The 27,709-nt window shown below is 44.3% G+C and overlaps 1 protein-coding gene across 1 annotated transcript in view; it reads left to right on the top strand.

Annotated features, from left to right (window-relative positions):
- The window catches only part of Sorl1 (sortilin related receptor 1), a 162,733-nt gene that overhangs the window by 54,191 nt on the left and 80,833 nt on the right, over positions 1 to 27,709 (top strand). Inside the window, exons 9-13 of the mRNA XM_051156240.1 lie at positions 1,828 to 2,020; positions 5,330 to 5,447; positions 5,660 to 5,733; positions 12,689 to 12,777; positions 26,911 to 27,089. Of these exons, the coding sequence (XP_051012197.1) occupies positions 1,828 to 2,020; positions 5,330 to 5,447; positions 5,660 to 5,733; positions 12,689 to 12,777; positions 26,911 to 27,089 (653 nt within the window). The remainder of the gene's footprint in view (positions 1 to 1,827; positions 2,021 to 5,329; positions 5,448 to 5,659; positions 5,734 to 12,688; positions 12,778 to 26,910; positions 27,090 to 27,709) is intronic.

Raw genomic sequence — 27,709 nt, 5'->3', positions numbered from 1 at the left:
TGGGCAGGCTGGTTTAGCATAAGCCTCTCTGAACTGAGTGGGGCTGTGTGAAGCTGAGGAGCTGGCTCTCATTTCCTTAGAGGAGTGAGGATTCTTAAAAGGGAATCACTCTGGCATTTGTGGGTTGCACTTGGTGGAATCTCATGGAAAGCCATAGCCAGTTGTAGGAACTAATCAGCTAACCATGTAGCGTACCTGTCAGGGCAACTTAAGAAGGAACACTTGGCTTAGTCAGTAGGGACGGCTGCCAGTGTGTAGACTGTTTTCATGGAGCATGGCTGAAGGGGGCACTTCTGGCAAGTTTCAGCGCAAGGCACCCAGGAAGAAAGGGAGAAGTACTTTGGAGCGGGCTAGTGGGGAGATGATGGGAGAAAATGGTCTTTCAGAAGAGAATGGTGACATGAAATCTGTTGTTCTAGTGCAAGCCAAAGAGGGAAATGAAGGCCTAGACTGACATTAGAGCAGAGGACTGTGAGGTAAAAGCTGACAGGAAGTAAATGCTAAAACTACCTAAAGATGAGTAGGGAAAAGAATCAGGGTTTGTCTGAGTGAAACCTAGGCCCCCACATGGGTGTAACAAGCAGCGAGCCTCAGGATGGTAGGTTTCAGAGGAAAGAGATCTGAGGTGAGCAATGCAGAAGGCCAGAGCCTGTTAGCCCATTCCTATGACATATGATGGAGAGTGAGGAAATTTTCTGCTTTGTTGTGCAGCCTCTGGCCCAGAACCCCTGAAATAAAGGACACATTTCCAGTTTCAAAAGCCACATGTGAGCCACAGTGACCGTTCCTCATAATTGTTATCTTTGGGGGCTGGAGAGGTGGCTCAGCGGTTAAGAGCACTGACTACTCTTCCAGAAGACCTTGGTTCACTTCTCAGCACCCACATGGCAGCTCACAACTGCCTGGAACTCCTGTTTCAGGGGATCTGACCCACTCACACAGACTTCCATGTACTCAGAACACCAATGGACATAAAATTTAAATAAATAAGTTATTTTTTAAAAATGTTACCTTTGTAATGAGTGTGCCATGTTAGTGGAAAAACTCCCTTCGAGTGGGCTGTTAGCGTAGCTTAGACGGTGAGCCTCAGCACTTTTATGAGTTTCTCACATGTTTGCCTCAACGTTTCCCATTGTCCAGGCCTCTTAAAGGATTTGGATCAATGTTTATAGTGAAGAAATGGCTGTGGCTCTGTCAACTTTTTTTTCTTCTTCTTCTTCTTCTTCTTCTTTTTTTTTTTTTTTTAGTTGGGGTTTCTCTGTGTAGCCTTGGCTGTCCTGGACTCGCTTTGTAGACCAGGTTGGCCTAGAGCTCACATCAATCCCCCTGCCTCTGCCTCCCGAGTGCTGGGATTAAAAGCGTGCACCATCACGCATGGCTGTCAACTTCTTCATGACATCTTCTAAGTGTCCTTTGAGGGGTTGATCATTGGCTAAGTACCCTGGGCATTAAAAACGCTATTTATTTTTTTTTAAGAGCAGCCTATTTCACTGTAAAGACATGAGGGACATGTTACATGAGTGAGCCTTGTAAACATGTAAGTGAAAGTAACAAGATATAAAAGGGTCCTGCACAGTTCAGTGTATGTGGAGGAGCCAGACCAGATAGAGACACTGATCCGTAGAGACAGAAAACAATTTGTGGTTACCAAGGCCTGGGAACCAGAGCAAAAGCAGACAGTGCCTGCCAATGATGAAAACTGTGGATGTACTTAATGCTGTGGTAACGTGTGCCTTAAGATGGTTCAATATTTTGTGGCACACAATGTGAAATGCCAAGCAAATACCAACCCTGGGCTGTGGCTGCTTCCTTTCCTCTTGCCTGCAGGTATTTTGCAAATGAGCCGTTTGCTGACTTTCACCGCGTGGAGGGCTTGCAGGGAGTCTACATCGCCACCCTGATTAATGGTTCTATGAATGAAGAGAACATGAGGTCGGTCATCACCTTTGACAAAGGGGGAACCTGGGAATTTCTTCAGGCCCCGGCCTTCACAGGATACGGAGAGAAAATCGATTGTGAGGTAGAGCTGCCTTAATCTGGTTTGGCTGGTTTTTTTTTTGTTGTTGTTGTTTCTTTGTTTTTTGCTTTTTTGTTTTTTATACAAAGCAGAGAGCTGTGGTCTGCAATTTTCCATATTCAATATTTACAGGAAGAATGCAAGATAATAGAGCACACTGTTAATACCACATGGGACAAACTTTCATATGCACATCTGCCCTTTGAGGTCCCCAGCTCCACACCAAGACATGATGGGGACACCATCGGGATTGAACCCAGGGTTGCACACAGCCTTAACAAGTGTTTGACTACTGAGCTACACATTCAGTCCAATATCTCAAGTTTGGTTTTGTTATGAGATGCACCCTTGCTATGTAGCCCAGGCCGGCCTAGAATTTGTTATGTGGCCCTAGTTGGTCTTGAACTTGCAGTCTTTCTATATTAGTCTCCTAAGAACTCAGAGTGCCAGGATTATGCCCTCTGCTTCCACACCTAGCTTAATTTAAAAGTTTTGAAGGAAGAACCATGATACATATGCCCGTTAAGACATTGTATTAGTGATCTTGAGTTAGTTCACAGCTTTGACATGAGGGCATAACATATTTCTTTTGAGGACATCGCATCTTTGGGAAGCTGGAGTTTCGTGAGCCAATTTGATGAAAAACGCAGTGGGAAAATCAGGGTGGGACAGAAAATGAGAGTGGTAGTATCGAGTAGGATTCCAGAATTTGGGAAGTGTGCCCAGCAGGTGCATGCATTCCATTATCAGGGTTTGGGATTATTTAAACAGGAAGTGGATGTGCCCTCCTCTCTTAGTTTCATATATATACCTGTTTCAAACTGATGCTCTTTTATTAGGACACACACGCGCGCACACACACACACACACACACACACACACACACACACACACACACACACAACACACACACATTGTTTAGACTTAACTCTATAAGACTCATGATGGCATTTTATTTCTCCTGGTCTGGAATGACTATAAATTTTAGTCAATTTTATTTCAAACTTACAGTGTCTAAGAATGAGTAGAATGTTCCCTGTTCATGTGCCTAACTGAAAAGCTAAGCATTTTAAACTGTATTTCTTGGTCCCATCAAGTGTTGTGATTTGATTGTGGTCCTCCTGGTAGAGCATGCTGTTAATACTACACGGGACCTCCTGGTCTCTTGTGACACCCAGACTTATTTCCGTTTCACCTAAGAGAGTCAGCAGGCAGAAAGAAAACAGAAAAAGAAATTGGTGTTAATTTTTGGTGCAATCATATTTAGTCAGTTACCTAATCTTTTGGATCTTTGAATTGTTTGCTTATGGTAAGCTATTCCCCCCCCCCCACCCCGTGTTTCTTATCTGTATTTCTTCCCTTGGTCAAATTCTTTTGCAGAGTCTTGCCCTAGAATATACTTCCCCATATGGCTTCCCTTTTGGCCACAAGTCTTGATTTACCATATGAAATCTAACTTTGGGAGGAGGGGGGCTAAACTAGCCATGAGTAAAGACCTAGACAGTATTTAGGACCTCAGAAGCTTGGCCCATCTTGATATGGATACGTCTAGGCAGTTTTAAACATGCCGTGGGGGGCGGGGTTCTTGGTTGAACAGACTCAGTGGCATTATTATTTCTCAGATGGGTCCGCTTGCAACTGTAGGACTGTCTATCATCTTTTAGTTTCTAATTCTTAGTTTAGGTGGTGGTCGGGTCCCTCTCCCTTTTGCTGTGACCAACCAGCTAATAAGAAACATCTTTAGGAAGAAAGGCTTTATTAATTGTCTCAAGAGCTTGAGGGCACAATCCATCATGGTAAGCAAGGCTCAGTGCTGGGGCTAGCTTTGCTTTCTCCTTTTTTCCCTTTTCATTCTGGCAGGGACCCCAGTCCACAGGGTGGTGCTAGTTCAGTCATGGTGGCTCTTTCCTCCTCACTTTAGCCTCTCTGGAAGGTTCCCTCACAGGCACTCGCAGAGGCCTGTCTTCTAGGTGACTCTGGAACCAACCAAACTCACCATAAGCATTAACCAACATAAGTGATATGTTGGCTTTCTGTCGCCATTATGAGAGACTGCTTTGGGCCCATGGTTTCCGAGGTATCAGTAATTTTGTCTGAGCTTGCTTGGCTGTATTTCTTTGGGCCACTGACAAGGCAGAACATCTTGGTAGAATAAGCTTGCTTGACCACGGCAAACAAGAAATGGAGAAAAGAAGCCCAGAGAGGAAGGGGCCAAGGTCTTCATGTCCCCTTCAAAGGCACCCCAAATGATACTAGGCCCACCTCCTAAAGATTCTGCCACTTTCCAGAAGTACCACAATCTTGTGAGCAAATCTTGAGAAACAGACCCTTGGGAAATATTTCAGTTCAATCCGTAAGAGGTGGAAAAAAAGAATATATCGCAATGTATATGATGAAAACATGGTGGTCCAACCGTCCAGAGGCATTTCTAAGGATCAGTTTCCTTGTAGACGAAGTAACAGGTGTGAAAGAGGAAGTAGACAAGGAAAATTTCTTTGAGCCAACCTTTTTCCTCCTGTTTTTAATTGAACAAACAAGGAGACTAACCAGATTGGTTTGCTAGATGGATCTTCTTTGTGATAATACGAAGTAGATTGGACACACCTTGTAATCATTTTTACCTGTTCCATGAACACAGAGTTCACCTGTTTTGATCACTGATATGTCTGAAATATTTTGGCCATCCTTTTTTTTATTTTATTTTATTTTTTTTTCTGGCCAGGAGAATGAGGCAGAAGCCTTTATGGTGGTCTACAGAACTCTTGGCATCTGCACACAGTGAGGAAGCCATCTTTGACACCACTAAAGCCTGCAGCTTTGTCCACACGTGGGACAAGCCTTTAAAGTTCTCACATGACCCCCACAGCATTCATTGTGCATGTATTACATGGCTGGCTATTACCAATGAGACTTCTTCGGGACTTCTGATTCTTTTTCTTCTGACAAAACTTCTAGAATCACATTTCAGACACATCAGCACTGACTCAGAAAGTCAACGCATAATTTCACTCCTCTGTATTTCCCTGGGTGACACCAGCCGTGGAGTGCCTTTCTTTACTCGAGTTGATGCTGGTTTGTAATTGTTATTTCTGGGAGTCTTGGGACTGTACACTTTTTGTTATTTTACCCTTTTCTTTGGTGATAGATGTTGGTTCAGAAGATATGCTCTGTCCAGGGAGATCTGTGGACCACTGGGTTGCAAGTCTGCTTTCTTCTGGGTCTTGCAGTGGGGTTGTCAGATAGACACTTGGGTTTGGGGGAGTACTAGGCATGTGTTGCGTGCTGACCCCTTCTGGAAATTTCCTCCTGAAGCTTTCCCGGGGCTGTTCCCTCCACTTGGCCCAGCGCCTCAGTCAACTCCTCAACCTTCAACTTCGGAGGATGCCTATCCTATCCAAGGAGTCAGCCCCTGGTCTCATCATTGCCACTGGTAAGTGTGCTTGCCTTCTGTCCCAGAGGCTCCGGTGGGTTGATTATGTGCAGCCAGATACCCAGTGATTACCTACACCTCTAGCAGTGGCTGCTCCTCATGGTTTTAGGACATTATCCTAGTGACTAGCTACTACTCAGGATGTTTGGTTGGGCCAGAAGTATTTCTAGAATATTGTTGAATGAGCAGTCATTCTTCCTTTTGTGATTCAGGCTCAGTGGGAAAGAATTTGGCCAGCAAAACCAACGTGTACATCTCAAGCAGTGCTGGAGCCAGGTGGAGAGAGGTCAGTTCCCGGTCCTGGGGCTTCTTCTGTGTGCGAGCATGTGAAGTGTGCACCAACATATCAGGGACACAGTGGACCCTGGTGGAGGCCTGTGATGCTCCATATGGTCCACGTGTTTATACAGAAACCCAGGGCCCCACAGAAGAGCTAGCCTCACTCCTGTGTATTCACACCCTGTTAATGTACTCATGTTTTTTGCCAAAATATCACTTTAAATTAAAAAAAAGTCTTTTTCAGTTTTTATTAGAAGCAACTGTGGATTTGACCACGTTTTCCAGGATTATGCATTCCATGAAGGGAAAACACAGTATCTGTTTTGCTTACTTCTTCAGCCCTGGGCTGTAACATTGTCTGGCATAGAGAAAATGCCCAATAATATTTGGTGAATGTGTCAGCGAATTACAATGCAGTTGTGGTGGGTCTGACACTACTCATTTCCCCTATGTTTCTGAGCCATGCTGGCTGGTCCTTTCATCTTCTCCATCTATGGGAAGGGATTGTTTTTTAACCCTGTATAGCTCATCTGAATCTTGAACACTGACCCATTCTCAAGGGTCAGCTAGTTCTGGAACCTAAGTCACTACTCCAGCTGTGGCCACAGATGTTGAGCGTTCCCAAACTTGTGGAAAAACAAGTCCTTGGACCTCCTGTAACTTAGATAGCCAAAGGAAGTGTGTGTGATTATTCGGTAGGGCCTGGGGTCTGTGATGATGCTGAGGATGGTTCTTGACATGCCAGTCAGCAGCCAGAGCACCCGTCACACAGTGCTCTTATAGAGAATGCAGTATGCATGCTTCCAAATGTAATCTGCAGTATGCACAGCAATCCTGCTACAGTTTGGCTCTGAGTAATTTGTAAACATTAGCCTTGTATTTTATCTTATATGTGGCCCAGGGTGATCATCCTTATAAGTGAGATAGAGGATACAGACACTGTGTGTGTGTGTGTGTGTGTGTGTGTGTGTGTGTGTGTGTGCACACGCATATACACATGTATGTATGTATGGATACATGTGCACAAGTTAAGGGTTCTCTCCAGAATGGTAGAAATTACAAGTCTACATTCCTATAAAGGGAGTGATCAGGAAACAATTGCCAAACAAGGGTTGAAGGTTTGGATTTTGCAGGTCGTCCTTGTCCTGTCCCGTGGGAAGGATGGAGCAGCTGCTCCCCCGTCCTTAGGGCTGTTGCTTCCTTTGGTGTACGATATCCTCTCGCCAGCAGAGAGGCCTGTGGGCTTTTGGTACCTTCTGCTGCTGGTGACAACAGGGGCTGGAACATCTGCAAGTGATTTCCTTTGGGCAGAACATGTCCCCCGGCCCCCCCTTCTTCCCCCGGTGGAGCAGCGTTGCCTGGCTCTTGCCAGGGCAGCTGTCAGCGACTCTCTCCAGGCATACGTAATACCTGCCAGGAAGTAGTCAGCACCCAAGGGACCTTGTTTTGGGAACTAACTGTGAATGAAAGGTAGAGCTGACCTGTGAGGGAGCATCAGAGTCCCTGAAGGTGGCCTTCACCACAGAGACCCTGTGTGGGAAGTGCATCCATCAGCCATCAGCTAAGAGGGGAATGAAGGATACAGGTGACAGATTGCTGAGGGGAGCACTAGTGACTATGATTCTGGTTGTCCTCCAGCTAGCTAGTTATGTAAATTCTCTGATTCCCCACAATTCCTTCTTACACTTTATTCGATAACAACTTTATTGAGAGCTGTGAACTATAGCAAATCTGTGTTAAAGTGTTCAGTTTGATAAGAACCATCTCTCATCTCCACAAATTCAAGTATCAAACCTCTCCCTAAGTGTCTTTGTATTCCCTTGTAACATGCATCCCTCTCTCCACCCTTGTCTCTGTCTGCGTCCAGCTCTACAGATTGTTAGCATGTCTAGAATTCTGTATAAGGACCGTTCTGTAGTGATGAAATGATTATTCTACTTTCCTGGAATCTGTCACTCATGAGAATTTGAAACTCATCCTAGAGGCTTCATTGCCTGTGGCCTTTTAAATGTCTTACTGCTGAGTTTTGTCCCCATCATAGGGATAACAATGTTTATATATCCAATCAAACCTTAATTTTTTTTTTCTTACTTGTCAATCCTTGGAATGGTCAAGCTGTTTTAGTTTCTGATACTTTATTTTCCTGTGTGTGTGTATGTGTGTGTGTTCTATAGTTTTAAGCTGTGTTTACACATGCAATTCATTTAATTCCTAAATGTGTCATAATAGAATGGTTGCCACCACATTATTTTAATATTGTCATCTGATTGAACCCTTTTTTGACATCTCCTGTTCTATCCATTTTATCCATTTGTTGAGAAGCCTTCTCTTTCCCCTGTTGTGTTTCGCTGGCACCTCTTTGGAAATCAATTTGTCATGTACATGTGGGTATATTTTGGGGCTTTCTGTTTTGTTCCATTGAGCTACGTGTCTGTCTTTTCACCACTACCATATTGTCTTGATTACCGAAACCTTATAGCAAGTGTTGCAGTCAATTAGGGTAAGTCCTTTGCTTATTTTCAAAATTGCTCTCATTATTCAAAGCCCTTTTGTGCTTTTGCCTACCCTACCAGTTGTGCCAGGACTTTCTCTGGGAGAGCATTACATTTGTAGACTAATTTCAGGGTAAATTGACATCTTAATAACATCGAGTCTTTTGATCCACAATTGTAGCCTATTTCTCCATGTCTTCTCTGATTTCTCTTGATATTTTAAATTTCCAGTGTAGAAGTCTTACCTGTCATTTCATCCAGTTGCTCACTCTGGAACTCAGTCTTACTGTCTCTGCCTCCTGAGTGCTGGGATTCCAAGCACATGCCACCATGCCTGACTTGTTTTCTTTTTCTTCCCTTTAGCACTGGGGATTGAATCCAGGTTTTTACACACACTTAGCAAGTAGTCCACAGAGCTACACACCAGCAGTGTGTGTGTATATATATATATATATATATATGTTATTCTTAGATATTTAAACTTGGTATTACTGTAAATGAAATTTTCTTCTAAGTTTGCACCTAGAATTTTGTTGTTGATAATGTTTTGTTTTCTGAGATAGAGTCTGAATAAGTGGCCCTGGCTGACCTGGAACTTGCAGTATAGAACAGACTGGCTTTGAACACAGAGATCCACCTGCCTCCGACTCCTGAGTGCTGGGATTAAAGACACCCCCATGTCTGGCTTCATTCCTAGATTTGTATAGTAATATATAACAGTGCTTCCCACATTCTGTGACTTTGCCAAAGGCATGAGTTTATTTCAGTTGCCTTATCTGTGGATCTATTATAAATCATTGTGCAAGATGCAAAGGAAGCCAGTCATTTCTTCCCTTCTGATCTTGTATTAAACTTCTCCTTTTTCTTTTTCCTCCCCTCTGTTTCTCTCCTTTTTCTCTTTTTCCTCTTATTATGATGTTGGCTATGACCTTCAAACACTGTGGAATAGAAGTAGGAGGAGTGAGTATTCAGTTTGTTCTCTGTCTCAAGGATAAACATTTTAGTCTACTTTCTGTTTTGTTTCATTTTTAAAGGCAGAGTCTCTTTTTGTAATCCAGGCAGGCTACTCTGTCTGGTCTCTGTCTCAGCCTCATGAATAGTGGGATTACAGGTGTGCACCTGTTCAAACAATATGCTCTTAGTTGTATATAATGTATGTGTGTATAATATATATATATATCAACATGGAGAAAATTCCCTGTTAGTTTTAGTTTATTGATGACTCTAAAAAATAATAATAATAAAAACACAGCCAGGTATTGAGTTTTCTCAAATGTCATTTTTATGTCAATGTAGTGATGTAGATTTTCTTTGTTCTGTTACTATGATGGATTATATTAATTGGTTCTGAATATTAAGCTACCTTTCAGTCACAGAATAAATCCTCTTGGTCATGATATATTATTCTATTTAAATATAGCTAGGTTTGATATGCTAGAAACTATAAGGTTCTTTTTCTGAGAAATACTAGTGTGTAGTATTCTACTTGTAGTGTCTTTGGCAAGTTTAAGTATTGGGGTCTGGCTGGTCTCATTAAATAAGCTAATTTGCTGACCTTTGTTTCTGGCTGCCTATGTTAGTGTTATGTCTTGCACAATCCACCACTGGGCTGGAATTTTCTTCTTAGAAGATTTTTGGCAAGAAATTCAATTTGTCTAGTTGGTGAATGAGTATTTAGATTTTCAAAGTTAGTGAACTTTTCTTGTTAACCCTCTTTATATCTGTCAAGTCTTGGTGATAATTTCATTCCTGATAGGAATGATTTGTGTGCTCTCTTTACTATAGTATTAAAAATTCCCTTCTTTATTTCCTCTTTCTGTGTTCTGATGAGCTACTTATTTTAGACATTTTAAAGATATAGACATATAAGGCTTTAAGTTTTCCTTGACTACACCTATTTCTGTTCATTTACCTACTATTTATCTGTGTCTTTGTATTTAAAAAATTTTATGTAGGCAACATGTAGATTCTTGCTCTTTTGTAAATTATTATTATTATTATTTAATTTTATTATTTTTTTAGATTTTTGGGTGAGCTGTGTAGGTGCATGTGGAGGTCAGAGTATGCCTTGTGAGAGTTGGTTCTCCATGTGGTCCTGGGATGCAAACTCAGGTTGGAGGCAGGCACTCCTACCACTGAGCTATCCCCCTCACCCCAGGTTTTGCTTGTTTGCTTGGCTATTTATTTTTTATCTATTTACTTACTTTATGGAATTAAGGCTTTAATGCAGTATTTTTGTTATTTATTTCCTTTGTATTCATTTTGTGATTTCTCCTCATGCATCTCTTTTTGCATTGTTTCGATTTAGATTTAGGTTTTCAGTGCTGAGCACTGAGCCCAGAGTCTTGAGCACTCATTACGTGCCCTTCCCTTAAGCTCTGGCCCTAGCCGCCAGATAGTTTAGACTGTCTTTTTGTATTTTTCTTCTTTTCTTTTCTTTTAGTGGTTTAGTAGACGATTAGGACATATACATCTAGTCTTCACTGAGTTCATACTGAACTTATATAAAATGTAGAAGCTTTTCACCATGTACGTCTGCGTCCCCTCCTCTCTCCTGTTTTCCTTTGTAGTATGTGTCATGGCTACAGTCTTTGAAAATATTGATTTATTTTTGCTTAAATTCTAACGCTGATTTTTTTTTTTTTCCGAGACATGGTTTCTCTGTGTAGCCTTGTCTGTCGTGGACTTGCTTTGTAGACGAGGCTGCCCTCAAACTCACAGAGATCTGCCTGACTCTGCCTCCCCAAGTGCTGGGATTACAGGCATGTGCCACTGCACCCCGGGCTAATACTGATTTTATTTTAGTTTTCTTAATAATTTATCTATTTTACGTACATTGGTGTTCTGCCTTCATGTGTATCTGTGCGAGGCTTTAGATCCCCTGGAATTGGAGTTATAGACAATTGTGAGCTGCCATGTGGGTGCTGGGAACTGAAGTCAGGTCCTTTGGAAGAACAACCAGTGTTCTTAACTGCTGAGCCATCTTTCCAGCACCTAATCCTGATTTTATTTTATTTTTGTTTTTTTTTTCTGCTTTTTCAAGACAGTGTTTCTCTGTGTAGCCTTGGCTGTCCTGGACTCACTTTGTAGACCAGGCTGGCCTCGAACTCACAGCGATCCACCTGCCTCTGCCTCCCTAGTGCTTGGATTAAAGGCCTGCACCACCACCACCGCCCGGCTTTAAGTGTTTTTGTTTTTGTTTCTAATACTGATTTTAAATAAAGCAAACAAGCAGTTTTGAATTTTCCCCCAGGTATTTGTAATTTCTCTTGGCTGTCTGTCGTTCCTGAAGATCCCAGTTTATCCTTGGGTACATACCTGTCAGCTCAAAGAGACACCTTGAGCATTTCCCATAGAGCCCACACTGTGAGCGGGCCCTGGGCTCTGGCCTTTCCTTCATTTGAGAATCCCTCATCTCACCTTTATTCCCAGGTGTCATGTTTGCTCTGTTGCTGACCTCTGGGCTCGCGGTTGTCTGGCTTGATCAGACCTTGAATATATTTTGTTGGCCTCTGATTCTCCAGGTTCTGCTGAACAACCTGTGGTCATTTCAGTTATATCATTTGCACATGGAGTAGCCCTTTGCCATACGAGCACATTTTTTCAATGTGTATATAACATCATTTTCTGTAGATGCTTTTAAGACCCTGTCATTTGAATATAGTTTGGGGGTTAGGTAGAGAGGCACATTCCAGTTGAGGCATTTACCTCTTGGGTTCCTCCCACACTTTCCCCAGCCTGCAAGTGGGGCATTTACCAGTTCCTTTTGTAGAAACAGCTTCTATGGAAGTCTGAGAACCCTGCCTGGAACTGAGGTGTCCATGACTCGGAGCCTTTCCCTTGGGGCAAAGCTGTATGAGGAAACTGCAACTCCAGGGAACTAACGTAGAGCAGGAACGCTGGTTGGCTGGTCATTTACTTATTTAACAGTGTGAGGATGAAGCGCAAGGCTTCAGGCAGGTTAAGCAACTCACTTCCTCTTCCTGTCCCTGTCCCTCCCCCTCCTCCTCTGCCTGCCTGCCTCTCTCCCTCCCTCCCTCATTCCTTCCCTCCCTCCCTCCCTCTCTCCCTCCCTCCCTCCCTCTCTCCCTCCCTCCCTCTCTCCCTCCCTCCCTCATTCCCTCCCTTCCACCCTCCCTTCCTCCCTCTCTCCCTCCCTTTCTCCTTCCCCCACCTCTGTCTCTCTGGTAATCTGAACTCTGGAGTATGAGAAGATGGCTTTCTCTGATTCCAGGATTGTGATGTGTGAATGCGAGGCTGGATAAGAGCCTGTTCTGAAAACCGGGAACTGCATTCCTGTGGTTGCATGGCTGTGGTGTGTGTCCTAGGGCTGGGGCTGGGGCTGGGGCTGGGGGGGGGGGTGGGGGTGGGAAAGGGTGCATTCATGCATGTGCATGGTTTTCACACTCACCTCTACAGCAGTGCATCACCTCTGCATGTGTGTGTTTGTGTGTTTTCTTTCCTATTCAGGCCCTTCCTGGACCTCACTACTACACTTGGGGGGACCATGGAGGCATCATCATGGCTATTGCCCAAGGCATGGAGACCAACGAACTGAAGTAAGTGCTTCTGGATATTTCTCCTCTCTTTCCTCTTTCTCCTTTTCTTCTTAAAAATATTTTCTACCCTTCTCTCTACTTCTTCCTTCCCTCCATCCTTTTGTTGTTGTTGTTGTTGTTGTTTGGTTTTTTTTGACATGGTCTCAATGTGTAATTGTCTTGAAAACTTGGTGTGCTTGAATCTTACTCTGTAGTTGAAAGTTGAAAGTTGAAACTTTCTATGTAGCTCCAAAGGGTGTAGAAGCTGCCATCCCCCAGTCTCCCAAGTGCTGGAATTTTAGGTGTCAGTTATTTATTATGCTCTGCTTAGTCCCCACACCCCTTCCCCCTTTTTGGACATCAGACTGTTCTCTCAAACTCATGTCCCGGGATGACCATTGGATTCTCTCACAGCACTGGGTTCTGTACAGAGAACTTGAGACGTCTGGAAATCATGCAAACTTTTCATGTCTATGAAATAACTAGTCCCTTCTGCCTTGGGTGGGAGCAGGCTATGAAAAGCAAGTGAAGTGATATTTATTCCTTTGAGTAACAATTTAAAACTATCTATATTCTCTCTTCTCGTTAATTGTTTCAGGCTAACATACAAAGTAAAGGATCTCATTGTGGTACCTTTATGTATTTCCTTTTGTCATATGTGACATCATTCCTTTTGCTTTCCGCTGTTCCCTTCCTACTGCCTTTCTGCTGTCCCCTTCCCCACCCTGGCTGCTTCTCTTCCTTCCCCTGATAGTTCCCCCTTCTGTTTCCTTATCACAGGTACCTAGAGAGTTTTGAACATGTCTTTGCTTTTAGAGTGGTGTTTACAAACGTTTATTCATAGAATGACTAACAGCTAAAGGATAAGAAAGAACAACAGGCGAGTAGTGATTACAGAATGGCTATCACCTGGTAACCAGGTGACTTCTCCTGCGCTGCTTTTAGTCTTGGGGGTTGTCATAGATGGAGCTGGAAGGGATGTTGGGGTTAGCTGCTTCATTTACAGATGGGGAAACTAAGGCTCAGCTAATGGAAATAACCATTATTGGGTTTTTTTTTTATTTTTGTTTTTATTTTTATTTTGTTTTTCGAGACAGGGTTTCTCTGTGTAGCCTTGGCTGTCCTGGACTCACTTTGTAGACCAGGCTGGCCTCGAACTCACAGCAATCCGCCTGCCTCTGCCTCCTGAGTGCTAGGATTAAAGGCGTGCGCCACCACGCCCGGCATTATTGTTAATGTTGGATTTTGTCTAAGAAAAGCAGAGTGTTGGGAGTTTGTGACTTCTCTCCCTCCCTTCATGCTTGATATTACCCAGGATCCTTTCTTTCCTTGCTTTCAGGAAGCTATTGAACCAGAGTTAACATTGGAAAAGACAGGCTGGCCATCATTTCTGCTTGTTTTGGACCCGAACCCTTTAGCTAGGTGATTGCCAGAGGCAGAGAGGGCTTCTGTAGTCACACTGTGCAGTGGACAGAGCAGGCTTCCCTTGCCTTGGCTCCTTTTAGAACAGACTAGTGGCCAGAAGGGTGTGCTTTGAAAGGGAGATTTTAACAGCTGATTTTCCCCTGTACTGAGAGACAGAGAGACAGAGAGAGAGAGAGAGAGAGAGAGAGAGAGAGAGAGAGAGAGACAGAGACAGAGACAGAGACAGAGACAGAGACAGAGACAGATAGACAGACAGTCAGAGACAGAGACAGAGACAGGAGATAGAGGGAGACAGAGACAGAGAGACAGACAGAGAGGCAAAGCTGTGGTCTTGGCTTTCCACTTGGCTGCTCTTGGCCTTCGTGACACTGGGCAGCCTGCTTCTCTAGAGCCGAGAGGCAGGGGAGGTTTTGTTTGTGCATGGCACCCTGGATATAAGTTCAGATTAGCTTTGTGTAGGGGATGACATCCACAGAGCACGCTTCCCACATATCTGCTGGAGTCTGTGTGTCTAGTTATTTAACTCACACCTCACACACTGAGCAAGTGGTACTTATGCCAGGTACTGTGCATGTAAAGATGAACAGGATGTTGTGGTCCCCTCCACCCCCACAAGCATCTCACCCTCTGGCTGTAAGGTAAGCGAGGAAGTAATTGCAGTGGTTAGTAAACTGCTATGTGAGGAAGGCATACAGGGGCTGGGCCTTCGTTTCCTGGGCATAGATTTCATTCTTTGTATAGTTTTAGTTTTCAGATTTTGGAGTCAGTTCTCAATTTTCCTTGTTTAACTTCTCCACAGATTACATTAGCATTCCAAGCTGGCTCCTCTGAAGGAGCTAGTGTGATTTCAGCCCTCTTACACCATCTGTTGGTGCATATGTGCCCAGGGAGCTCAGCGTCATTCTGCAGCAAAACATGGCCAGGAAATAAACCTGCTGACAGAAAACCGTAATGCCCTCCCGAGGCTTTTCCTAATGGCTCTGGTTGTAGATGGTGGACGTCGTGGGCACAGTTGTGTTCTTCTGTTCGCACAGGTCATTTGGTAGTGTCCGCAATGCATGGTTCAAAGAAAGCATTTGCAAATAGGAAACTATGGACTGGTCTCCTTCTGACAGGTACATGTGCCCTAAGAACCAACTTGAGCTTGGCTCGGGTCTTTGTAGCCACCTGGCGTTTACTGTTATTCTCAGGGGTGTTGGCTCCTCCTTCTGCTGGTCTGAAAAGCAGAGGATGCCAATGAAGTCTGCAGTCCCCAGAGACAGCAGTGATTCCCCGTGCTGCGTGGACGGGAGCAAGGCCGCGTGCTAGGCTTTTGGTTGTTGTGAAAAATACACCGAGGGAACAAGGCAAGGGAGGGAAGTTCATTTTGAGTTCACAGTGTCACAGGTTTCAGGCCCACCTGGCTGCTCCATTGCCTTTGGGAGGCAAAGCAGAACCAGCGTGTCAGGGAGCGCATGGCTGAACACATGGGTGCACAGAGCTACGTAGCAGGAAGGGCATGCTGATGAGGTATAGCTACCAGGGCGTGCCCTTGGAAGCCTCTGTGTGACCTCCTTCCTCTAACTAAGCTCCATCCCCTACTTTCTATGACCTCCTGACAATGTCACCCTGATATGAGCTTGTCAACGAATTAAAGCCAGAGCCTTCCTTATGTGGTCACCTTTCAGAGATGGGCTCCACCATCAGGGCTCTATCATCAGGGTGCCATCACCAGGGCTCTATCATCAGGGCACCATCATCAGGGCTCCATCATCAAGGCTCTATCATCAGGGCTCCACCATCAGGGCTCTATCATCAGGATGCCATCATCAGGGCACCATCATCAGTTCTCTATCATCAGGGTACCAAGTGTCTACTCAGTCTGGCCTCTGTAACCATAGCAACCTCTTTGGGCTTTGAGAGTCAGTATTTCTTGGCTGTCCTATTAATTTAAATTGATTGTGTTCAGACTTCGTGTTTTAGTTTCTTTTCATTATATGCCTGGATTCTTCAGCTCATTAGCAAGGCTTTTGTAGGCCTGTGTGCCTACTCTATACAAGTTAGCAGGCACTTAGCAAACATTTGATCGATCAATAAATAGGTCATGCATATCCGGGCATCTGAGATTGCCTTTTTCTTTTCTTTAAACACTGATTTATAAAGCGGCAAGGAGTCTGGGTAGGATGCTATTTGCACAGCTCCAAGGGAGACCGCTACTGCTGTGTTCTATGTAAATGGTAGCCCCTGAGCGGTGGGGGCTTCCTGAATGTGTGCAGCCTGGCACACAGAGAGCAGATACAATCCACCCTCCTTATCATCCACATGAGGACGTGGTGTGATTTGTGGGAGTTAGCGCCCACACTGGAACATGAACAGATTTCTGCTAGGAATCGTTTCAGGTCAATTATACAAACATTTGTTGAACAACTACAGTGAACCAGATGTTGTGCTAGACACCAATGATGGGGGGGTGGGGGGGGGCCTGGTTCAGGATCTGCCAGTGCCCGTGGGAGGGCTAGGATGTCTGAGCCTGTTGGAGAGAGAGCCTGGGAGAAAGAAGGGGCTTGTTTTGAAGGGAGGACATGAGGTATTGTGTATCTAAAGATGAATAGAATGTGGTCCCTCACCTTTAAGCATTTTACCCTTTAGTAGTTGTAAGGTAAGCGAAGAGGACCAAATAGAGTCTTGTGTTCTAAGCAGAAGACAGAGGTAATAGAGACAGGAACGTTGGTCAAAGACAGAAAGACAGATTTGACATATTTGTTGCCCCGCTCCTTGGAGGTTCATTTACTATTTTATGCATTCTTTCTCTGACGAGCACAGTTACTAAGATCTCTCTCTCTTTGCCTTCTGCCTTGCTTCCCCATTGAGACTGTTGCTGTTGGTGTTAACTGAAAAGGAGAGCAAGAGGTGTAATGCTCTGGTTTGCTTTTGTGTCCGCTTGTCTGAGGTGAGCAAATGAGAGCCCAGGGGCTGGGCATTTATTTATGCTTCCATTGCTGATGCTTCACCAGGAACCTGCCTGGAGCACTCGGAGGGTGGTTTCCCGTTCTTACTATGCGTAGCATAGCGTCCTGCAGAGAAGGGGCTCTTGCATTTTGTATCCTGACCAGAAGCATCCAAGCACCAGTTTGTGAGCTGGGTCCTGAGGGCCGAGATCAATTTCCGTTTCCTCTTGGCAGTTTGCCTGTCAGTGTGATGAGACGTTGATAGTTATTGATATTTTGGACTGGCCCCAAGGCATCTTTTCTGTGAGGAGATCTCCAGTTTCATCAGGCCTTCCTCTGGGAATCCCCCACCCCCACCCCCCCAAACTCCTGCAGAGGATACATGCAGCAGCGTAGCTGTAGCTGTCTTTTCTGGACCTGCATTCTGGAGGCAGATTTCAGAGTGTAGGAAGCTTCGGTGGCTTCTTCCACAGCTTCTAAGCCTATGGCTAAGCAGTACCACTGTGACGCAGCTGCAGAGGATCATCCATCCCCACAAGCAGTACCACTGTGACACAGCTGTGGAGAACCGTCCCCACCTCAGTTGCGCCTCAGTGGTTTCCTCTGCTCCTCGAGGCAGATGCAACAGCTGGCCTTATTCCCTTTTAACAGTTGCAAAGCTGGAGCAGGGCTTTAAAAAAAAATCAGCAGAAGTTGTTCAATTTCCTGCAGCAAATGTTGACTGTTATTCTTTCCAGTGGTAGAAGAGGTGTGAGGTGCAGGGACAGGGACGTGGGTAGAGGTTTTATTCCTGATGAACCGCAGTACAGAAGAAGACATGCACAGATCTGGTCATGTAAACACAGTAGGGCAACATGTGAGGTCTAGTGCAGGGCCTACTCTGAGATGGAGTAAGGCAAAACCACCTTGGAAGTTTGGAGAGGCTTCTCAAAGGAGATGAAACTAAAAAGTGAGGTTGGTATATAGTGTTAGAAAGAGCTTGTGGGGCTGGAGAGATGGCTCAGCACTTAAGAGCGCTTGCTGTACTTCCAGAAGACCTGAGTCCAGTTCCCAGCATTGATATCAGGCAGCTCACAACTGCCCGTAATTCCAGCTCCAGCTCAGGAGTCTTCATCTGGCTTTGGCAGGAGATGCAGGGTAGGTTGGTGGGTCAGGCAAAGTGGAATCCTCGCATACTTGACATTCACTCACACGTACACATAAAAAAGAGACACAACTTGAGCAGAGGGGGCAGCGTGAGTCTGTGGTTCCTGTGGGTCTGAGCAGAATGTGTGTTGGCATATGTGGTGATGAAAAATGAGGCTTGAAGTGGGCATTTGACAAGTGTCAGTCCCTTGGGCCCTTTCCTGACTCTTACTGGAGAGATTTTGTTTGTTTGTTTTTAAATAGTTTTTATTATTGGGGTTGTTATTCTTTGATAACTTTATATACGTGTATAATGAAGTTTGGCTAATTTTATCCCCATTACACTCTCACTCCCTCCCATTCACACTAAACTATTCTTTGCAACAGATAAAGCTCCTATTTATGTCTTTTTGTTTCTTTGTTTTTTGTTGTTGTTGTTTTGTTTTTGTTTCTTTTGTTTGTTTGTTTGTTTTTTAGGGTTTTTTGAGACAGGGTTTCTCTGTGTAGCTTTACCTGTCCTGGACTTACTTTGTAGACTAGGCTGGCCTTGAACACAGAAATCTGCCTGCTTCTGCCTCCTGAATGCTGGGATTAAAGGCATGCGCCACCAGAGCTCAATTAAAGTTGATGGCATGAATACAGGTGTAGGGTTATTTCCTGGAGCATGGGCAACTTGCTAGCAGTGATACCACTGAAGACAAAAAGCCCCCCCCCCCCAACTTCTTCAAGCTGTCCTTAGCTGTCAAAAGCTCTTTCAGGAGAGGTGGGGCCTTACTAGTCCCTCCCTCACTTGTGACACGATGTTGAAAGGCACAATCTTGTGAAGGTAACCACAGCAGCTGGGAGTTCATGGGTGAGATGACCGTGTATGTCCATAAGGTAGCATTTCACAGTAGTCTTCACCATCTCTAGCCACCACGTTCTTTGACTCCCTTTTTTGCTGCTGTGCCCTTGGTCTTAGAGGGCCCTTAGAGGGGTGTTATAGATGTTCTGTAGGAGCTGGGCACTCTCTGAGCACTTTGATTACTTATCAGTCACTGTATTGATTGTTGCCCACAAAGAGAAGCTTCTCTGCCCAAGGCTGAGAGAAGCACTAACCTGTGGATATAAACATCAATATTTATAAAGCAAATCGACATCATGTGCATTTAGCAAGGCAATGGTAGGCTTCCCCTAGGGCCTTTGACTTCCTAACCTTAGGTATTTGACCAGGTTTGCAGTATCAGACAGGAACCACCTCCTGTGGAGGGGGCCTCAAATCGAATCAGAAAGTAATTGGTTTCTTTGATAATAGTCATGACATCAGTGCACAGTGAGCACTTCTTTCCCTGCAGGTTGGGAGTGTAACTTGAAGGGTTCACAGTTGGGTAAGGCTGAAACTTTGCTTTTGAGGACTTTAAATGGAGGAGTGGCATGTCTTCCTTTGGAACAACGAGGAGAAGATCGGAAACGAAAGCTCATGAGTTCAAGGACACACATCTTGTATGGAAAAGGTCATGCTTTCTGGTGAAGTAGAAGATGGTTCTACAACTCAGAGAAAGCAGTTGGAATAAGAGGAGTGGGGCCGGGTCGTGCCGTGAAGCCAGATTTGGTTAAGGTGAAACTAGGTGGCAGTTTTGAGTTCCAAGGTTGATGGAGTTTGGCAGTGATATGACTGTGATGCGGTTGCCTCATGTGCTTCTCCCTTCTGCCACTTGTGATGGAGAATCTTCCAGTCTTTCAAAGACTGTGGCAATGGGGAACTTGCCATTTCCTTCTGGGCAGCTTGATTTTCTCCTTCGGTTATTCACTCACCCCTTTGTTCGTGTGTGAGCACAGTTCTCTGGTAAGGGACGGTCTGGGCTCTGGGCACACCAGGTTCCATCCCAGGGGGCTCTCTGGGCACGCCAGGTTCCATCCCAGGGGGTTGAGCTACGCTTCCTGGACTCGTACAGAACATGCTTCCTTTCATCTGAAAGCCATTCAGACATTTGAGCATCCCACCCTTGTAATCCTGAGCATCTGTCATTCTGTGGGAAATACTCCAATTTCCTTTCCTTGTCTGCTATAGGACCCTGAATCTTCATAGACTTTTCTCAAGATCTACCATATGCTATCATTGCATTAAGATGTGGGTCTCATATCTGACCTCCGTAGTGTGAAACTTGCAGAAGGATTAATACTGACCGATTCTGGACACTATTTTTACAAATAAAAACATTAAGACCAATCCCCCGCCTCTCTCCTTTTTTCTTTTCTGGATACAGTTTCTTAATGTATAACCCAGGCTGTCTTCCAACTTAAGATCCTCCTGCCTCAGCCTCTCCATTGCTGAGATGACAGGTGTGTGCCACCATCTCTGGCACTTTCACATTGATCTTGGTATTTATTGAGAAACCATTTACACACCTCAGGATTTTTAGCTCTTAATTGGTTTTTAGGGAGTCCTATCAAGATGTTTTTCTTCCACCCCAAAGGTGCCCCTGTGGGCACCTTCCTTTCAGTGTTGCACCCCATTCTCCTGCCCATTACATGTAACTACTGGTTTGATTTTACTGTTATTACCCTAAGGCTAGTTTTTTTCTATTCCAGAGTTGCTATATTTGTATATCTGTTATATTTTTATATATTCATGCATATATATATATATGTGTATATATATATATACATATATATATATATATGGTTTCCTTTACTCCTATAGAATTTTCCATTTTCTTTTTCTTTTCTTTTCTTTTTTTTTGTAGCATGTGTATTTGTGTTAACATGTGTGGAGTGTGTTTGTGTGCAGATATGTATGAGCCTGCATGCCTGCCTGTGCGTGTGGAGGCTCAAGGTCAGTAGTAGGACTTTTCCTGGCCTGTGCTTCTATCTAGTTCTTGGAGGCAATGTCTCTCAGTCCTACCCAGAGCTTGGCAATACAGCCCATTCCTTAGCCAGTTTGCTCCAGGAATCCCGTTTCCCTGCCTTCTGATGTTGGGATTACAGAAAGGACACCATCCCAGCATGGCCTCTCCATGGATTCTGGGATGCAGACTCTGGTCCTCTTGCTAACTGCTGACTCATCTCCCAGTCCAGCATTGTACTTTTAGGTTTATTCACCATATCAGTAGCTTAGTTCAGTTCAGCTGAACCCTCAGAAGCCCACTATCTGATAGATCTTATTAAAAGATGATTGATGTTCAGGTGTCTCCTATCCTAAGTTTCAGCAGATAAGTCTTGAGACTGTCACATGGAATATTATTTTCTCATGTTTTTCTTATTCTTTGGATGCATGAAAACATTTGAATTTAATTTTAGTACTTGATACACACACGTATGTATGTATGTATGTATGTATGTATGTATGTATGTATGTATGTACAATTAGCTTTATACCCTTTGCAAATGGGATAGTGTCACATTTAACTTCGTTGTCTAAATTGCTGACTGGAGTGTAGAGCTCTGTGAAACACCGAAGTCTTATTTTGTTTGTGATCAAATATATATCAGCTTACTTTGCATTATTTTACCAGCAGTGAATGAATGTTATCTGTGTAGTCCACAGATATCTCCTTTTAAAAAAAATTTCTCTCACATCATTACCTTGTAATGGTTGGTTTTGATCATCAATGTGATGGGATTTGGAGTCACCATGGAAACAAATCTCTGAGCATGTAAGAGGGATTAGCTCAGTTAGGTTAACTAATGTGGGTAGCACCAGCTCATGGGCGGAGTCTCAATAAGAAAGAGAAAGTGATCTGACCTAAGCAGCTGTTCCTCCCCATGGATGCAGTGTGCCTGGATGCCCCACAGTTCTGCCACTGTGACTCCCCAGCCATGGTGGACTACTTTGAAATGGAAGCCCAGAGAACCCACCCTTAAGCTGCTTCTGTGGGTGTTTTGCCATAGCAACAAGATAAGTAGCTAATACAAATCTGTTCAAATCAGAGCAATCAGGAGGAAAGGAAATGGGTTAGCATGTTGTGACAAGAAACTATTTGGATTCTCAGCTCCGGCTTCCGTTTGCCTGAGTGCTTCTGTTATCCATTCTCGGAAGTACCTTTTCTCCTGTAGGTAAACAAAGCAGCGACTGTCTCTCTTCTGTCTTTAGGATCCGTTCTTCTGTTCTGCCTAACTCTTGCAGAATTACCAAAAAGGACTCCAACCATTTTATCTTCATCTTTTCCCCTAGTAGGTACACACACACACACACACACACACACACACACACACACACACACACAGACGAGAGAGAGAGAGAGAGAGAGAGAGAGAGAGAGAGAGAGAGAGAGAGACAGACAGACAGACAGACAGACAGACAGAAACAGAGACAGAGACAGACACAGGGGACAGGGGAAGAAAAGAGATTCATAGTTTTATCTATTGTCATTTTAATTTCACTAGTTAGTCCCCTCTTCAGTATCAGAATTTTAATATTAGTCCAATATATAGATATCTCCTTTGCTGTTGCTGGTTTTATTATTATTATTATTATTATTATTATTATTATTATTATTATTATTATTCACTTTAATAGCCTGATCACAGCCCACCTCCCTCCTCTCCTCCAAGTCCCATCTTCATACCCCTCCCCCATTCCCCCATTTGTTTATCCTCAGAGAAGGGGAGGCCCCCCATGGGTTCCAACCCATCCTGGTGTGTCACAGGAGGACTAGGTGTATCCTTTTCCACTGAGGCCAGACAAGGCAGCCCAGCTATGTGAAAGGGATCCAAAGGTAAGAACAGAGTCAGAGACAGCCCAGCTCTAATTGATAGGGGACCCACATGAAGAACACCCTGCACATCTGCTACATAGCTGTAAGGGGCCTAGGTCCAGCCCATGCCTGCTCTTTGGCTAGTGGTTCAGTCCCTGTGAGCCTCCATGGGCCTAAGTTACTCTGTAAGTCTTCTTATGATGGCCTTGATCCTTCTGGCTCCTTCAATCCATCCCCCTACTCTTTCAGAAGACTCTCTGAGCTCTTGCCTGTTGTTTGGTTGTGGGTCTCTGGATCTGTTAACATCCATTGCTGGATGAAACCTCTCAGAAGACAGTTATGCTAGGTTCCTGTCTGCAAGCATAGCAGAGTATCATTATAGTGTCAGGGGTTGGTGCTCTCCCATGGGGTGGGTCTCAAGTTGGACCAGCCATTGGTTGGCCATTCCCTCAATGCCTGCTCCATCCTCTTGTAGGCATGACAAATTTTAGTTCAAAGGCTTTGTGGGTGGGTTGGTGTCCCCTTCCCTCCCCTGGAAGTCCCACTTGGTTACAGGATGTGGCTTCTTCAGGCTCCATATACCCTGCTGGTAGAAGTCTCCACTAAGGTTGCCCCATAAACTCCCAATCCCAGAGGTGCTCCCCCTCACTGATTTCTCTTCTCTTTCCCACCCTTCCTCATCCCCATTCCTGATCCCCACCTCCTTTCTCCTCCCTCCATTTACCTCAGATGTCTATTTTATTTCCCTTCTCAGTGAGACTCATGCATCCTCCCTTGTGCTTTTCTTGTTACTTGGCATCTTTGGGTCTGTGGGTTGTAGGCTGGTTTTCCTGTACTTTCATGGCTAATCTGTCACCCTGTGAAAAACTCAAGTCCAAGAGGATCAAAGACTTCAACTAAAACCAGATACACTAAATCTAACAGAAAAGAAAGTAGGGGAAAACCTTGAGCACATTGATATAGGAGACAACTTCCTGAACAAAACACCAACAACTCAGGCTCTAAGATCAACAATGAATAAATGGGACCTCCTAAAACTGAAAAGCTTCTGTAAGGCAAAGGATATTGTCAATAGAACAAAACGGCAGCCTACGGAATGGGAAAACGTCTTCACCAAGCCTGCGTCCGACTGAGGGCTAATATCCAAAATATATAAAGAACTCAAGAAATTAAACACCAACAAACCAAATAACCAAACTAAAAAATGGAGTACAGAGCTATACAGCGAATTCCCAGCAAAGGATTTTCTAATGGCCAAGAAGCACTTAAAGAAATGCTCAATGTCCTTAGTCATCAGGGAAATGCAAATCAAAACGACTCTGAGATTCCATCTTACACCTGTCAGAATGACTAAGATGAAAAACTCAAGAAACAGCACATGCTGGGGAGGATGTGGAGAAAGGGGAGCATTCCTCCATTGCTGCCCTATACAGCCACTGTGGAAATCAATCTCATGGTTTCTCAGAAAATTGGGAATAATTCTACCTCAAGACGCATTTATACCATTCCTGGGCATATACCCAAAAGGTGCTCCACCGTACCACAAGGATACTTGCTCAACTATGTTCATAGCAGCTTTATTCATAATAGCCAGAAACAACCTAGATATCCCTTAACCAAAGAATAGATAAAGTAAATGTGCTAATAGAGCAGCATACTACTCAGCTATTAAAAGCAAAGACATGTAATTTGCAGGCAAATGGCTGCAACTAGAAAATATCACCCTGAGTGATTGGCTTGAGTGAGGTAACCCAGACCCTGAAAGACACACATGGTATGATATTAGCCATAACGTACAGCATAACCAGGCTGTTGACCAGCCTTTCTTCAATATTCCTGAAATGCCATGCTCAAATGATCAGTGTGTTCTCAGGTACAAGGCTGTGGTTGGCTACACACCTGCTGGTTTGTCTTATTAATGACTTACTGTCTGCAGTTGCTGGGAATCTATAAAGAAATGATTTGTTTCCTGGGGTTATCTTCGGTTGGCGGAGCTCTTAAATGGAATTAACTTGACCATGCAAAAGTAGATGGACTTCCTGTATCACCACTGAACAGGTGGACCATTCCAAGCTTGTCTGATTAATGGACCAACTCTGAAGGTAGCTTTAGGAGTGGTACTGAGCCTTCAGCTTCTTAATGTGGGTAAAAAGCAAGGGATTGAGGGGTTAACCATATTTGTTTTAAGCTTCACTTAAACTCCAAGCATAACAGCTGGATGAGAATTTGCCCTCACATAGGACCTGTGCTGGGTAGGGGGACACTTAGTCTTCCAGTGACCTGTGTGGCTGCAGAACCCATCGCTTGGTTTAGCCTGGAAGTGTAGAGAGATCAATTCACAAATGTCAGTATGAGAGGGAGTGTTGGGATTGAGTGAGGTGGTCAAAAGATTTGTGTCTAGTTTTTGAGAGTAAAACTAAAACAAAAACCTCAACTTATAGGAAAAGTGAAAGAGAAAGGTTTGTATGTAATTAGAATGTTGGAGAAGCCAGGTAGCCCCTGGTTTCTAAAGAATGCTTGCATTCAGTGATTATCTCAGCTCACCGACTAACAAAATATATTTAAAGTTTGGGGCAAGGGTTCTAGGCCCCTGAATGTTACCCTGTCCTCTGTGAGACAACTTAAAATTAGTATAATTGCTTGTGTGTTCCTTTTTAGTCCAAAGTCTTGGCACAGGCTTTTTCTACACTTGTTTTCCCACTGTCTTTTAAATTTTTAGGAGCACAGGAAAGCTGGGAACGGTGTAAAGAGCACTGTGGTGGCCTTTACTAAAAGTCATCCGTTGTTAATACCATGCTGGCTTGCTTAGCTGCCTTTATCTGTATATTTATGTCTCCTCTATTCATCTTTGAACTCAAAGAACAATTGTAGACTGTCATCCTTTCATGGGTTACTGTGTATATAAACACGTATTTTTAATAACTATTGACAGTCTCCTATTTGACATTTAAGAAAACTAAGATGTACTAAACATTTCTGAGTGGCTCTTTGCTGAGTGCTGCTGCTGCTGCTGCTTCTGCTGCTGCTGCTTCTGCTGCTGCTGCTGCTGCTGCCTTCAGGGTTCCATCACCCTAGAGCTATACCCTAGGTTGGATTTACACACTGCATTAGGTTACTGTTTGTCTTCAGAATCCTAATCTGTGACAAACCCTCTCTGAGATCTTATTGGCTTGGCTTTGGTAACATTGAAAATTTTTTTAAAAATTTAATCTGTGGTGTGTGTGTGTGTGTGTGTGTGTGTGTGTGTGTGCAGTTGTAATATACACTGGTCCAATATTCTAGTTTTGTTCAGTTGCTTTGCTGAATCCGGACGCACGTGGTGTCTGATTGGTGGTGCTGAGCGTGGGTAAGGGTGTGGCTCATTGTCCTCCCTGACATTTCATTTCCCCCAGCAGTGAACAGTTGGTTTGTGACCTGGTATCCTCATCCTCTAAAACTAACCATGGTGAATTTAGCATTCAGTGATGATCCTTGTCTGATTTGATTATTGCAGTGGGGATCACAGAAGGGTAACACTTCACATTCTGTTAATACTTTTTCATGTTATTTGGTGATGTACCAATATAAGGAAAGATAACTTCCCTCCCTCCCTCTCTCCCTCCCTCCCTCCCTCCCTCCCTCCCTCCCTCCCTCCCTTCCTCTCATCATTAGTAGAGATCCATGCCCTACTTTTCCTTGCTATGTTATGTTACCATCATCTTTCTCTTCTGTTTTAAAATTTTCCCTAAATTTGGCCATTCAGATTCCTGTCAGCCAATTCTTGTATCTTATTTTTCAGGCGGGAAGGTTGGAGACTGAACCTAGCACTGTATTCTTTTCAGGTGACAGGATGTGTCCTGACTCTTCCTTGCTTTTCTGACACAACCGTAAAACTTACCCTGCTGTCAGGTCGCCATTTCCTCCCAAGGAGCACTGGTTCTAGTCACTAGTGCTGTGTGTGGAAACTGAGGCCAGCCTTCTAGGACTCTAACCTCTACGCTTCTTTTGATTGCCTCCGCCAGGTACAGCACCAATGAAGGGGAGACCTGGAAGACGTTTGTCTTCTCTGAGAAGCCTGTGTTTGTGTATGGGCTCCTCACAGAGCCTGGCGAGAAGAGCACCGTCTTTACCATCTTCGGCTCTAATAAGGAGAACGTCCACAGCTGGCTCATCCTGCAGGTCAATGCCACAGATGCCTTGGGTAAGCCGTTGCCTCCTGGGCTGGCCACTGGCACATGCCAGTTGACTGTCAGGCGTGTAAGGATGGCAGCCGGGACACAGTGTTCCCCGTTTGTGGTTCCCTAGGGGTGATGTGTGAAGGGCACAGGGCATGGGTGCTTGGGGAATTCATTTCCTCAATTCTTCTGAGGGGGACGGGTCATGATTCTTTGTGTATTAGTTTCATTGTGCAGAACCTGGCATATAGTAAGTCCAAATATGTGTCTGTTAAAAGTTTGAATGGAGGGATGAACAGATGAATGAAAATGACTTTTCCAAATTAGAGGTTCCTGGAGGATGTATTCAGTGGGTATGTCTGTATGAGCTCCCCATCAGGAAGAGGAGGGAGACTATTTTGGCTCCTGGTTTGGGTCCATAGCTGCTTGACATTCTCACTTTAGGCTGTGCTAGGAGCTGTGATGAGAGAAGCCTGCTATGTCCAAGTGTTTAGGAATCAGAGAGAAGAGGAGGAAGAGGAAGGGGCTGGGACCCTAATACATTCCTTAAGGTCACAATCCTGATGACCTTACTTCTGTCCTCTAGAACTCACTTCCTGAAAGCCTCACCACTTACCCATAGTGCCATGGGCCAGGGATGAACACC

This window comes from Acomys russatus, chromosome 14 (genome assembly GCF_903995435.1).
Source record: "Acomys russatus chromosome 14, mAcoRus1.1, whole genome shotgun sequence".
Lineage (NCBI taxonomy): Eukaryota > Metazoa > Chordata > Mammalia > Rodentia > Muridae > Acomys > Acomys russatus.
The sequence above is the reverse complement of the archived record's forward strand: the minus strand, read 5'-3'. Positions and strand labels throughout refer to the sequence as shown.